Source organism: Cynocephalus volans, chromosome 8, assembly GCF_027409185.1.
Source record: "Cynocephalus volans isolate mCynVol1 chromosome 8, mCynVol1.pri, whole genome shotgun sequence".
In the NCBI taxonomy this organism is placed as follows: domain Eukaryota; kingdom Metazoa; phylum Chordata; class Mammalia; order Dermoptera; family Cynocephalidae; genus Cynocephalus; species Cynocephalus volans.
Window position 1 is genome coordinate 112,654,706 of NC_084467.1, and position 12,523 is coordinate 112,667,228.

Below are 12,523 nucleotides of genomic sequence, written 5' to 3' on the forward strand. Positions count from 1 at the left end.
CCCGAGAGCGATAGTAGAGTACACCAATGGGATTCTCGGAGGAGTCTAAGCGACAGCTAAAATGACCAATCAATATGAGTTAGGTGTGAGTAAGGTGGGACTGAGTACGGAAGCTGCCCCGGGACGTGAGGAAAGGAAAGAGAAAGACCTGGTGAGAGGGCAAAATAGGCAGTTGAGAGCCTAGAAGAGCTCAATAGTCCGAAGCCTGGTGGGACGAGAGGGGAATCCAGGCTAGAAAGGGTGCAGAAGGCTGCAGGAGACGGCGACTGGGTTCTGGTCGGGAGTGGAGAGAGGGGCCATTTAAAGGGTCCAAGCCCAGGATAAGGTAAACATTTAAAGGGGCAGATGCCCCGAGGACAAGAGACATTTAAAGGTACAGATGCCCAAGATAGAGCAGACACTTGAAGAGACCGGCTCAGCAGACAGAAGACATTTGAAGTGGTAGGTTCTCGTGAGAGCAGAACTGGAGTCAAGCTTAGAAGACATTTAAAGGAACATGGGTTGGGGTTTGAAAACACATTTTTAAAGAGCCGGGAATAAAGAAGTCGCTTGTCAAGGGTCTGGTTAGAAACGACTGAGGGTCTTCCTCTAAAGAGGGACGTGCACTCCTGCTCTCCCCCATTGTCCTTTCTGGCTCCTCCAGGTTTCCTCGACCCCGGACCTCCTGTTCCCAGGATATTGCCCCCAGTGCCCTATAGACCTGGCGGGACCCCCGTACTTGCGACCCCTATTTGGGGGTCTGGGTGGCTACTGGAGGGCCTTGCAGAGGGGCAGAGAAGGCAGGACCATGGCATCTAGGGCCTCTGAACTTCCCCCGGGGCGCAGCGTGACGGCGGGCATCATCATTGTTGGAGATGAGATCCTCAAGGTGTGTCTGGGAAAGAAGAGGGAGGAGGGTGGGGCGTTCTTTTGTCCTTAAGGGCCTGCTCCACAGCCTGTTAAGGGAGGTGAACCAGGGTGGGAACCCCCTTGCTGCAGTAACATCCTGGAGTGAGTCCAACGTATTGGAGGAAAGGTGACCCTTCTTCTTTCAATTACTCTGTTGAAAACTTGTACCAAATTCCCTACAATTTGCCAAGCAGTATGGTAGGGGGTGGAGGGGCTACACAGCAATGACAGGAAGTCCAGTGAGTAGAGGAAGTACAGGTGCATGTATTATATATTTTAAGTTATATCCAGCCTGTTTGGAAATGATCGAAGGCACTCAGCAGAGTGGGTAAGTGAGCTAGAAGGAAAGTATTAGAAGGGATGAATCCCTTCTGAACGATCATGGAAGTCTTACTAGAGGACATGGCATGCATCTGGTTTGTAATAGTAATATTTTTTGAGTGCTTACTAGGGCCTGGCAGTGTGCTTATTACATCACATATGTGATTTTACTAATCCTCACAACAATCCCACGAAGTTGGTACTTTTATTTTATAAATCTCATTTAATAGATGATGAAACTGAGGCTCAGAGAGGTTGAAAAACTTCCCCAAGGTTACACACCTAGGAAGTGGTAGAGATAGGATTCCAGCCTGATTCTCCCTTATTCCAGAACACAAACTCTTAACCACTAAACCCTCTGTAAAGAAGTAGAAAAGATGGGGCTGGAAAAGAAGATTGGGTACACAATATAGAGAACCTCAAATACGATGCAAAGGAATTTGAACTTTATTCTGTATACAGTTGGAAACAACCAATGGCTTTTGAGCCCAAGAGTGATGCAATCACAGTGACACATGGGGAAGGTTACTCGGGAGACAAAGAGCAGAGCACTGTGGCTGGAGGCTGGGAGCCTGGCCAGGAGGCTGTCACCATTGTCCGGGTGAAAGGTGCCAAGGGCCTGCTTGGTGGCAGTGGGGACAGAGAGAAGACAGCAGACGGGAAGGCATTTCAGAAGTAGAGTTGACAGGATGAAGGGCCTGACTGGCTGTGCTCAGTGTCTGGGGGTGCCACTGACCAAAGTGACAACAGCCAGGGATACAGAGAGGCTGCCCAACAAGCTCTTGGAGCCAGAGGACTGAAATTGTCAGGATTGGTGAGGAAGTGAGTGAGTTGTCCACATAGAATTGATCACTGAATCCATAAACATAGGTGAGGTCAGGGTCAAAGTGCACAGAAGGAGGCCCAAGGTGAATCACATTATCCCTGACTCCATTCAGATGGATTTTCCCACTCTTGTGCCCAGTCCTGGCTCCTGGGCAGCCTTCTGTGGTCCCCCAAAGAGCAGAGCACCCATCATCAGGCAGATGGAACTATCACCCCACCCCCTCTGCCCTTCATTCCCACTGCAATGACAATCTCATTCTCCACCCCCCCAACCCCCAGGGACACACTCAGGACACCAACACCTACTTTCTGTGCCGGACATTGCGCTCCCTGGGGGTCCAGGTTTGCCGAGTCTCTGTTGTACCTGATGAGGTAGCCACCATTGCAGCTGAGATCACCTCCTTCTCCAGCCGCTTCACCCATGTCCTCACGTCAGGGGGCATCGGCCCCACTCATGATGATGTGACGTTTGAGGCAGTTGCACAGGCCTTTGGGGATGAGCTCAAGCCACACCCTGAGCTGGAAGCGGCCATCAAAGCCCTAGGAGGGGAGGGCTGGGAGAAGCTGTCGCTGGTGCCCTCCTCTGCCCGCCTGCATTATGGCACAGATCCTCGCACTGGCCGCCCCTTCAGATTCCCTCTCGTCTCCGTCCGAAATGTCTACCTCTTCCCAGGCATTCCAGAGCTGCTGCGGCGGGTGCTGGAGGGGCTGAAGGGACTGTTCCAAAACACAGCTGTTCAGTTCCACTTGAGGGAGCTGTATGTGGCTGCTGCCGAGGCCTCTATTGCCCCCATCCTGGCTGAAGCCCAGGCCCACTTTGGGCGTAGACTTGGCCTGGGTTCCTACCCTGACTGGGGCAACAACTACTATCAGGTGAAGTTGACTCTAGACTCAGAGGAAGAAGGGCCCCTGGAAGAATGTCTGGCCTACCTGACTGCCCGTCTGCCCCAGGGATCCCTGGTCCCCTACATGCCCAACGCTGTGGAGCAGGCCAGTGAGGCTGTATACAAACTCACTGAATCAGGTAGGGGACTACTGGGGGAGGGGTAACATGCACCAGGCCATTGGGGCCACTGTAGGTCTCAGTAATGCAGGGGCCATTGGGGACTTCCTGCAAATCTCAAAGAAGATAGAAGATAGCTCCTGTTGATTCACTCATTCTTCCAGTAAATATTGATTGAGTACCTACTTTCACCAGCACTGTGCTAGGTGTTGGGGATATAGCTCAACATGACAAATGTATGCCCTGCTGTTACGGACCAGTGGTTTAACACAAAAGGTAAATGTTAAACAGGTTATCATGCATGAAAAGTGAGTGATGAAGGGGACTCTACAGCAGGAAGATCACCCTTGATCTGGGGTAAGAGAAGGCTTCTCTAGTCAAGTGACATATAAGCTGAGTGATAAGGATTTGCTTAGACCAGGAGGTAGGCAAGAGCAAACAGTACGAAAGAGGGCCTGGAAGTAGCATGGGGTTTAGGGGAATGGAAGGAAACCAGAATACCATACCCACCCGCCCCCATTCTAACTCCAGAGGAAAGATACTGAAGCTAAGGTTAGGTGACGTGTGGCTGAATGGCAGGCAGGGGGCAGACCCTGCAGGGCCTAGTAAGCAGCACAAAGGAGTCTGGTCTTTATCCTAGGAACACTGGAAAGATGTTGAAGGGTTTTAAGCAAGGGCAAAATGTCCCCCACTCCTTTTTGATAGCCATGTGCCTCTGTGTGATGCCCTCTTCTCTGCCTGAATGACAGGGTCTTTGGGGGGAAAGGTGGCAGGCGCCCTACGGACTATTGAGACTGCTTTGGCTCAGTACAGCCTCACCCAACTCTGTGTGGGCTTCAATGGGGGCAAGGACTGCACCGCCCTCCTGCATCTTTTCCATGCAGCTGTGCAGAGGTGAGCTACCCCCTGAGAGGCAAGACCCCAGAGATAACTGTTTCCATTCTCCAGTTCCCAATCCCAGAAAGCAGGGAGAAGGGGGGCATGTGGGTGGAGTCTGGGAGGGAGGCAGCCATGGTGACCTCAGTTCCATTCCCCTACCACATTTTTTGAGCATCTGCCACATGCTTGGCCCTGGCATGAATGTGCAGGCCACCATCCCAGACCACAGGGAAGTGACAGTCCTGTTGGGGAGGTGAGATTTACATACCTGAAACAGAGATGTGTGCTGTGATTTGAGAGGTGAGAGATCAGAGTGGGCTTCCCAGAGGAAGTGAGTATGATGGATGGAAAGGATGAAGAAAGTGAAGAACAGGTGGATGCCCATCCCAGGAGCCAAAGAGAACAGTGAACTCTCTAGAGAGCCATTTCCCTGTCCGTGCTGGCAAATCTTTGGATTTCTCCCCTCCCCAGGAAATTCCCTGATGGTCCAAACCCCCTCCAGATCCTGTATATCCGAAGCATCTCCCCTTTCCCTGAGCTGGAACAGTTTCTACAGGACACCATCAAGAGGTACTAGAGGCCTGGTGGTTTGGGCTCCAAGAGGAGCTTGGCAGGGCCCACTCCTGACCTCCACCTCTGTTCCTTCCTAAGGTATAATCTGCAGGTGTTGGAGGCTGAGGGTGACATGAAGCAGGCCCTGGGTGAGCTGCAGATGCAGCACCCCCAGCTGGAGGCCGTCCTGATGGGCACTCGCCGGACTGACCCTTACTCCTGTAGCCTCTGCCCTTTCAGTCCCACTGACCCAGGCTGGCCTTCGTTCATGCGTATCAACCCGCTGCTGGTAATGGGGAAGAGGTTTTATTGCCTTCAGTCTCATGTACCCTGTCAGTCATTGTACCCTGGCTCCCCTAGTGGGAGGAGGCTACCGCCTGGGGCTTGGACAAAGGGGCCCCATCATCCAAGGGAGGCAGTGCTATTTGTTCACTCATTCTTTTGACCAATATTTATTGAGCACTAGTTTAGCAGCAGGCATTGTGCTTTCTCCTGTGGAAAGAACAGTGATTTAGACCCGTTCTATCCAATATGATGGCCATTAGCCATTTATTTATACTTAAATTTTAATTAATTAAAATGAAATACAGATTACTAAAAACCACTGAATTTTATATTTTAGAAGGATTTTATGGTATGTGAATTCTATCGCAATTTTAAAAATTAAATACAATTAAAAATTCAGTTCTTCAGTCATACTAGCCACATTTCAAGTAAGCATCATATTAGCACAGATGCTGAAATTCCCATTGTTGCAGAAAGTACTACTGGACAGCGCTGGCTTAGGCAGATGTGGTCCCTCCCTGTCCTTCCGGAGCTTACACTCCAATGGAGGGCAGATCTGGAACGGAGAGGGGAGGGGATAAAAGCCTTCTCTTTCTTATTGCTTAGCCTACACTGAGCAAGACATACCAGAGAATCAGATATCAAGTCCTCCCTCAGAGGCCAAGGGAGCAGAAGAGTTTTGGATGGGCCCCTTCCCAGGATGGTAAGGGGTAGGTGTGGGAGAGGGGAGTATTTGTGACTATTCTGACTCTGACCTCTCAGGACTGGACCTACAGAGACATCTGGGACTTTCTGCGTCAGTTGTTTGTCCCATACTGTATCCTGTATGACCGAGGGTAAGGGTGTTAGGGGAAAGAGAATGGGTGTGGGAAGGACATGAGGGTGCTAGGATAGGGAGAGCCCACCCCATACCACACTTGCCCTTCATTCTACCTGCTTCAGGTACACGTCGCTGGGGAGTCGGGAGAACACAGTACGGAACCCAGCCCTGAAGTGCCTGAGCCCAGGAGGACACTCCACCTACCGTCCAGCCTACCTACTGGAGAATGAAGATGAGGAGCGGAACTCCCGCATGTGACCTCCACCCCAGGAGGGAGGGAAAGAGGCTGTCCTGGGGTGTAACCTGTTAATAAACTGTGCCTCTCACTGTTGCTCTGTGTCTTCCTGCTCCAGGGAGAGGGAGAAGCAGAGTGGGCCAGACTCTGCCAGCTGTGAGCTGGCTGTGCTCACTCTAAGGGGCCCAGGGGTAGAGCAGAACAGGCTAGAAAGGAGCTCTCATCGATGGTTTTCACTGCCAGCCTCATCGGGAGCCCACCAGAGGGCGGGAGCAGGAGTCGTGCCAACCAACTGGGAAAGGGGCAACCAGGCAGGGCACCACCCTGGCTGGAAGAAGGGAAACTGAGCTGGCCTGGCTGCAGAAGATGAAAGATGGAGTGGCCAGGCCCTCCCTCCTACTAACCCCACCCCCCCAATCCCTGTCCATAGGGGCTGACTCAGCCTGTTCCCAGGCCCAGAACCTTCCCTTTGCTAGACCCTGGGGCTTTTGTCTCTGTAGTCATGAGTCCTGATGGGGGTGGGGACAGTGTTGATAAAAGGCACTAAAGGCAGCTCCCACACCCTTCCTCAGAACTGCTGCCCACATGCAGCCCCGGACACAGCCCCTAGCCCAGGCCCTACCCTTCTCCCTTGGAGGGGCCCTGCAAGATGCTGGGCTCCGGGTGCCTGTCATTAAGATAGGCACAGGGTGGGAGGGCTTACAGCGGACCCTGAAGGAAATTGCCTATATCCTCCTCTGCTGCTGGTGTATCAAGGAACTGCTGGATTAACAGCAGCAGATTGCCTCCCCCACACCGGCACTATGACTGGCATCACTCAGGTGGGAAGGGTAGAGCAAACACAGGAGGCATGGCTGCAGCTTCTGTGGCAGAGCCTGCCTCTCAGCTTTCCGTTCTCTTCTTTAGCACCCAGCCCAACACCCATCGAGACTTCTGGGGCCAGCTGTGCTTGACCAAGGATGGGCCAAAAACAACGAGTGAAGAATGAAGTGTAGATCCTGCAAAGTTGTGCCATCTGTCATACCTGCCTCATCTCTGGGCCTCTGTTCCCAGCCCCCACCTCTGGTGGATCTCTGGTGGGCAGAAGGTTGGCTTGCTGGCTCAGACCCCAATAAGACTGCAGCAGGACCTGGTGCTCCTCCACGCTTGGCACAGTGAGCCCACCAGCCCAGATACCATGCCCTCTTAGCATCGGGAATGGGCCACCCCCTAAGATTTCTGTTTGAGAATCACTGAACTATACATATAATAAATAGGCCTTGAGACCAAATGTTCTTTCATTCTTTTTTGTTAGGTTTGGATTTTTTTTTTTTTTTTTTTTTTTGGTGGCTGGCCGGTATGGGGATCAAAACCCTTGACCTTGTTGTTAGGAGGCTGTACTGTAACAAACAGCTAATCAGCCAGCCTGAGACCAAAAGTTCTAAAAGTCTAGAGGAAATTGAAAAAGTTAGCACTGGAAGGGTCTTGGAGCCAGGGTGCAGACCAGGGAGGGAAGAAACTTGTCCTGGATAGAATCAAGACTGAAAGCCAGGTTTCCTGACTCACTGTAGCCTGAGTTGGGAGGGTGGAGAGCAGAAAGGCCAGGTTCCTCCCAACCAGTGGGTAGGGAGGGTGGGGTCTTCCTCTGTGAGGCCCGGGGTGTTGCAATGGGAACCCAAAGGATCCTGCCCTTTCCCAGATAGAAGACCTGATCTAGGCAGCTTCCTGCCGCTGAAGATCCTGGGGAAAGCACTGAGCTGATGCTAGTCCCCACTTCCTGGAGGAAGTAGGGCCCCATGAGCTACAAGAGCTCCTAGCTCACACACAATGCTATAAAAGAAAGGCAGGGCCGGCCCGTGGCTCACTTGGGGGAGCGTGGTGCTGACAACACCAAGTCAAGGGTTAAGATCCCCTTACTGGTCATCTTTAAAAAAATTAAAAAAGAAAAGAAAGGTACTGGTGTGGGCACACAGGTCCCTCAGGCTTAGTAGAGCATGCTCTATCAGGACACAAACAGCCAGAATGAGCAGAATTGACTCCTCCCTTACCCTTGGCAGCCACCAACACGTTTTCCCCGTGGTAGGTACACAGCAGTCATGTACGTCATCTTGCTCATGCTTACTGCCGTGCCCACCCACAGCCCCCAACAACCTCAGAGCCAGCCAAAGGGCTTGTTCATCATTTCCCTAGGAACCTCATCTAGTATTTCCTGGCCCCTTTTGGGGCCCAGTTATGCATCTCCCTCCCCCCCCACCAACCCTTTCTCACCTGGAGCATCAGCCTGGAGATGGTGTATGAGGCCCTCTCCCTCCCTCCCTGGGACTACCTCTTCCTCAGCCTTCTTAGCTCCTTTTCCTCTGTGTTCTTTAGGTAAAGGTGATATATGCCTAGAGTAAAGAATTCTAATAGTAAAAACTGTTTTCCAATCTTCCAGATCTCCTCCCAGGAGGTAACCATAATTACCAATTTCTTGGAGAGCATTCTAGAGACAGCCTATGCATAGACTGCATCTTCATTCATTCATTCATTCAACAGATATTATTGAGCATATACTACATGCCAGTCTGGGTGCTCTGGATACAGCAGTGAGCAAAATAGAACCCTGTTCTTGTGGAGTTTACAGTCTAGTGGGTGGAGACAGAAGATAAAGTATAATTTTTTTTTTTAAGTATATAGATGTTATTAGGTACTAGGTACTTTGGAGAAAAGAAAAAGTCAGGCTGGGGGTGGGAGGGGGACAGGTCATGGAGGGCCTAAGTAAGAACTTGAGCTTTTATGCTGAGTGAATGAGGAACTATTGCAGGGTATTGAGCAGGAACTGAGTTTTTATTTAAAAGGCTCACACTGACTGCTGTGTTGAGATAACTTTAGGGGAGCAAGGATAGAATATGAGAGATTTATCAGGGGGTAATAGGCACAATATAGACTAGACATGTTGGTGGCTCAGACAAGGCTTACAGCAATAGCAGTAGTGAGAAGTGGCTGGATTCTGTATATGCTTAATCTTTATAGTTGGCTAATATACTCTACATAGTGTTCTGCACCTTGTTTGTTTTTCCCTTAATATAACTTGTACAGGATTCAAGATTCCACATTACTACATTTAAAGTCTGCCCATTCTTTTTTACAGCAGCATAGTACTCTGCAGTACTCCAGCTCAAGATTATTTCCTATTCCTGGCAGCACAGTGACCCTCTTTAGGCATCCACAAAATGCAAGTTACTGCTCTTGCCTGGTCCATTCAGGGCACAGCAGTGACAAGGGGTAAGGTCCTGAAGCCAACCAGTGAGAGGTTGGTGGTGGGAATAGTTACATAATTCACCTTTCTATCTGAATCTGGGGCTCTTCCCTCCCCTTCATAGCCTGCACACTGCTTGTCCAGCTGCAGCCCTTCCCTGACTCAGGTCCTGGCCTCCTGCCTTCTTTTTCTTTCTTAGGCCCCGATCCCACCAAGCTGGGCAATGCCTGTAGGTGGATCCTGGAGTCTGAGGTCTGGGCACAAGGGCGTTTACCAGGGGAGGGGATGTCTGGCAAAGACCACTGGGGAAGTGGTGGGTGGATGAAGGTGGAGCCCAGAGTTGTGGCCTGTGGTGTGATGGGTGGTGGGGAGCTGGAGGGAGGAAAGAGGAGTAGAGACTGCCAGTGGCCCAAGGAGAGTGTCAGAGCTGGAAAGAGAGCTTTGACAGTGGAAGGACTGAGGGGAGGAATGAGGAGAATAACAAAACCCTCGTATACCATTCTAAGACTGCTTTTCACACTACACAGTGCTTTGAGCTTCACAAAAGTCCTCTTCCAAAGTAGGCAAGACAAGGGTAATTATCCCATGTTAATGTGAAAGAAACAGGCAGAAGGAGGTGAAGTTATTTGTCCAAGACGGTACACACAGCACACAGCAGTGGAGTAGTCATTTAGTGAACCCACATTTTCAGATCTCAAATTCAGGGCTTCTCCTAAGTAGCCTGCCTTCCTCTTCTGATCTGGTGTTTAGGGAGATAGGGAGATGGTGCCTCCCAGGAACTTGGGCCGGTCAACCGAAACTGTAGAGGGTACTACCACCCCCATTCTGCATCCATTCCATGCTGTGCCGCTTCTCACTTCAATCCTAAACTCCCCTCATTCTTGGTTTCTCGGTTCATTTGGGGGTCTCAACTCGCCTAATCCACAAAGGTCTGGAGATCTTTGCCAGCCCACAGGTCCCCACTCCTCTAGAACGGAAAAGTAAATGTTGCAACTTCCTTGCAATGTCCTCTCCCCAACTAGAGCAACTCAGATTTTGAGTGTCCAAACAACTCTCTTAGGAAATTGTGGGGAGTAGGGATGAGGGTGAAGGGGAGAGTGCCAAGATAGACTTCACCTACCCCTCGGCGCCCCGGGGCCCTCTAGTGGCCACAAGGGGAATGAGTGGGGTAGGAATGGAGGAGACAGGGCGGACAAGCTGGAAGTGACCCCCCAAGTACGACAGCAAGAAGATGAGGAGAGGCCTAATATCCAAGATTCCTGGCGGACTATGTCGGATATAGGACCCTCAATGGCGTGCGAGAGGCAAGTGAAGGAAAGAGGTCACAGCAAAGGAGTGGGAGGTACGCAATTAACCTGATATCATAGCAGTGATCTTGGGAGGGTCCCACGTTTTCCCAGCAACACCGAGAGGCAAGAGGCGGGCAGAAAGGTGGCTGTGGGGGCCAGCCCGTGGCTCACTTGGGAGCGTGCGGTGCTGATAACTCCAAGGCCATGGGGTTCGGATCCCATATTGGGATGGCTGGTTAGCTCACTGGTTGAGCGTGGTGCTGACAACACCAAGTCAAGGGTTAAGATCCCCTTACTTACCGGTCATCTTTAAAAAAAAGAAAAAGAAAAAGAAAGAAAGGTGGCTGTGGCAATCGTTTCACTGGTGGTGCCAGGGCGCAGACCCCCAAGGGCATATTTGCATCCTATTTGCCTATGAGCTCTTTCCCCCTCAATAGACATCAGTCCCGCCCCTTTCCTCAGTTACCCTGACTCCAGAATCTCCTCTGGCCTCGGATCGCACCCATTCCTCCAGCCATTCTCTGGCCTCTCAGACCTCTACCCCTCAATATTTTCCATCATTCACCCTCTGCCGTTTACCTACCCCCGCTTCAAAGCAACGACCCTAACTCCTAGCTGGCTGGGTTCGAGGAGCCGCGAGATCTGCGCCGCCTGGTGGCTGGTTGGAGGGAAGCTGAGGGCAGAGGGGTACTGTTTCGCCTACTCTGGGACGTGGAGTTTTGGAAAATGTTCCCCGGGGCTTCCTGAAGCTAAATTTACCTTCCCCGGCCCTGGGGGGCGCAGAGATCCCGGCGGCGATTAGCTCTGCGCGGCAGCCAACTCCAGCCGAGAGGCCCGGAGTAGGCGCGGAGTTATAAATAGTACCACCCGCAGGTGTGGGGGGAGTCGGCGGGAGGGGGTACCCCTGGCAGCCACGGCCCCTTCAGGTGGGTTGGGCGGTCGCGGTGGGGGCCCTGGGGGGCGGCGGGCGGGGGGGCTGCGGTCTGAGCGCCCCCAGCGGTTTCCTGGGCGGCGGGTTTTTCGAGGGAAGCGGAGGCAGCCGGGTTGGGGGGAGGTAGCTGGGAAGAGGTGGGCGCCTGGCGCAGGCTGACATCCAGCATTCACCTCAGCCCTCCACACTCTGAGCAGGCCCCCAGACCCACTCACGCAGGACCCCGCCCAGGCAGAGCCTCGCCTCTCCTGCCGCCAGAAGCCCTCTCTCCCCAAGGCTCTGCAAGCATCTAACTTCTCTGCAGCTACCCTTCGGCGCACGTGGCCCAGCCAGTCCCGGCACCTGGCCGCCACTCCGAGTCGCTGTCCCCAGCCCCAGGTATACAATCCTCCCAGCCTGGGCTTTCATCCCTCTCTCAGGGCAAACATCTCACTCTCCGGGTATTTGCCCACCTCCTGCTATTTTCCCCAAATACTAACGTCTAGCTGGTCCGATTTAAGTCTGAACGTGCGGATCTCGAACGCTCTCTATCCCCAGGAAGTTCCTGCAGGCCCCACATTTGCCCTCCAGCTCCCAGTTCCAGCCTGGGCCTACTGTCAGGGCGAGGGCGGGGGCGACGGCAGAGGCCCCTGGAACCCGGCCGGGGTTTCGTGGGAGGGGTCAGGGCTCCCAGTCAGCGTTTCTCGGCCGCTGCTCTCAGTGGTTTGGCGTGGTAAGGGCCGGGAGTTGGGGGGTAGGCGGGAATTTCAAGTTGGGGTTCCCCCCTCCAACTTATGAGCGAGGGGAGCTGTCTGTACAGAGGAAAAAGAGAAGCATGGGAGGGGGGAGTCACTGAGAAACTAACAGTGGGTTCCAGTATTGGGACTTAAGTGGAGAGTGGCAATACAGCAGCAAAAAGATCCGAGTTGTGCCCAGCCAGACTCCGAACGCGGCCCCCAGAAATGATGGGGAGGGGGCGAGGCGAGCTCGAAGCACTGGACGCCGTTCGCGTCTCTGTACCCAAGGGTCGATGCCAGGTCTTCCGCCCCCTAGCTCTGCCCTCCCTGGGCCACTTTCCCGCTCCTCCCACCCCCACTTTCCTCGACCATGCCCCCTCCTCCCCGAAGCAGCCCCGTCTCCATTTCACTTGTGCATCTGGCACTGCCGCTGTGCCCCTGGCACTGCCCTTCCCCAGGCCAGCGCGACCCCAACGGCTGGAGACGGAAGGGAAAAAACCCGACCTGGACCCCACCCGCTTCGGGCCCTCCGGACTGTCCGGCAGGGCTGCGAAGAAAACCC

The 12,523-nt window shown here is 52.9% G+C and overlaps 2 protein-coding genes across 3 annotated transcripts; both read left to right on the forward strand.

Moving 5' to 3' along the window:
- The first annotated feature begins 135 nt into the window (after positions 1–135).
- FLAD1 (flavin adenine dinucleotide synthetase 1) lies at positions 136–5,904 on the forward strand. 2 transcript variants are annotated; one of them, XM_063105383.1, is made up of 8 exons: positions 136–441; positions 644–868; positions 2,314–3,058; positions 3,787–3,931; positions 4,388–4,486; positions 4,568–4,757; positions 5,516–5,589; positions 5,696–5,904. In XM_063105383.1, exons 2-8 carry the CDS (start codon positions 788–790, stop codon positions 5,829–5,831), a joined length of 1,470 nt encoding a protein of 489 aa, XP_062961453.1. In that variant the 5' UTR covers positions 136–441; positions 644–787; the 3' UTR covers positions 5,832–5,904. The 2 variants fall into 2 exon arrangements, with proteins under 2 accessions (XP_062961453.1, XP_062961454.1); XM_063105384.1 differs by having other exon boundaries at positions 5,530–5,589; positions 5,696–5,781.
- A 489-nt stretch (positions 5,905–6,393) lies between these two features.
- On the forward strand, positions 6,394–6,579 carry LENEP (lens epithelial protein). Its single transcript, XM_063104055.1, has one exon. The coding sequence runs from the start codon at positions 6,394–6,396 to the stop codon at positions 6,577–6,579; it is 186 nt and encodes a 61-aa protein (XP_062960125.1).
- The last annotated feature ends 5,944 nt before the right edge of the window (positions 6,580–12,523 follow it).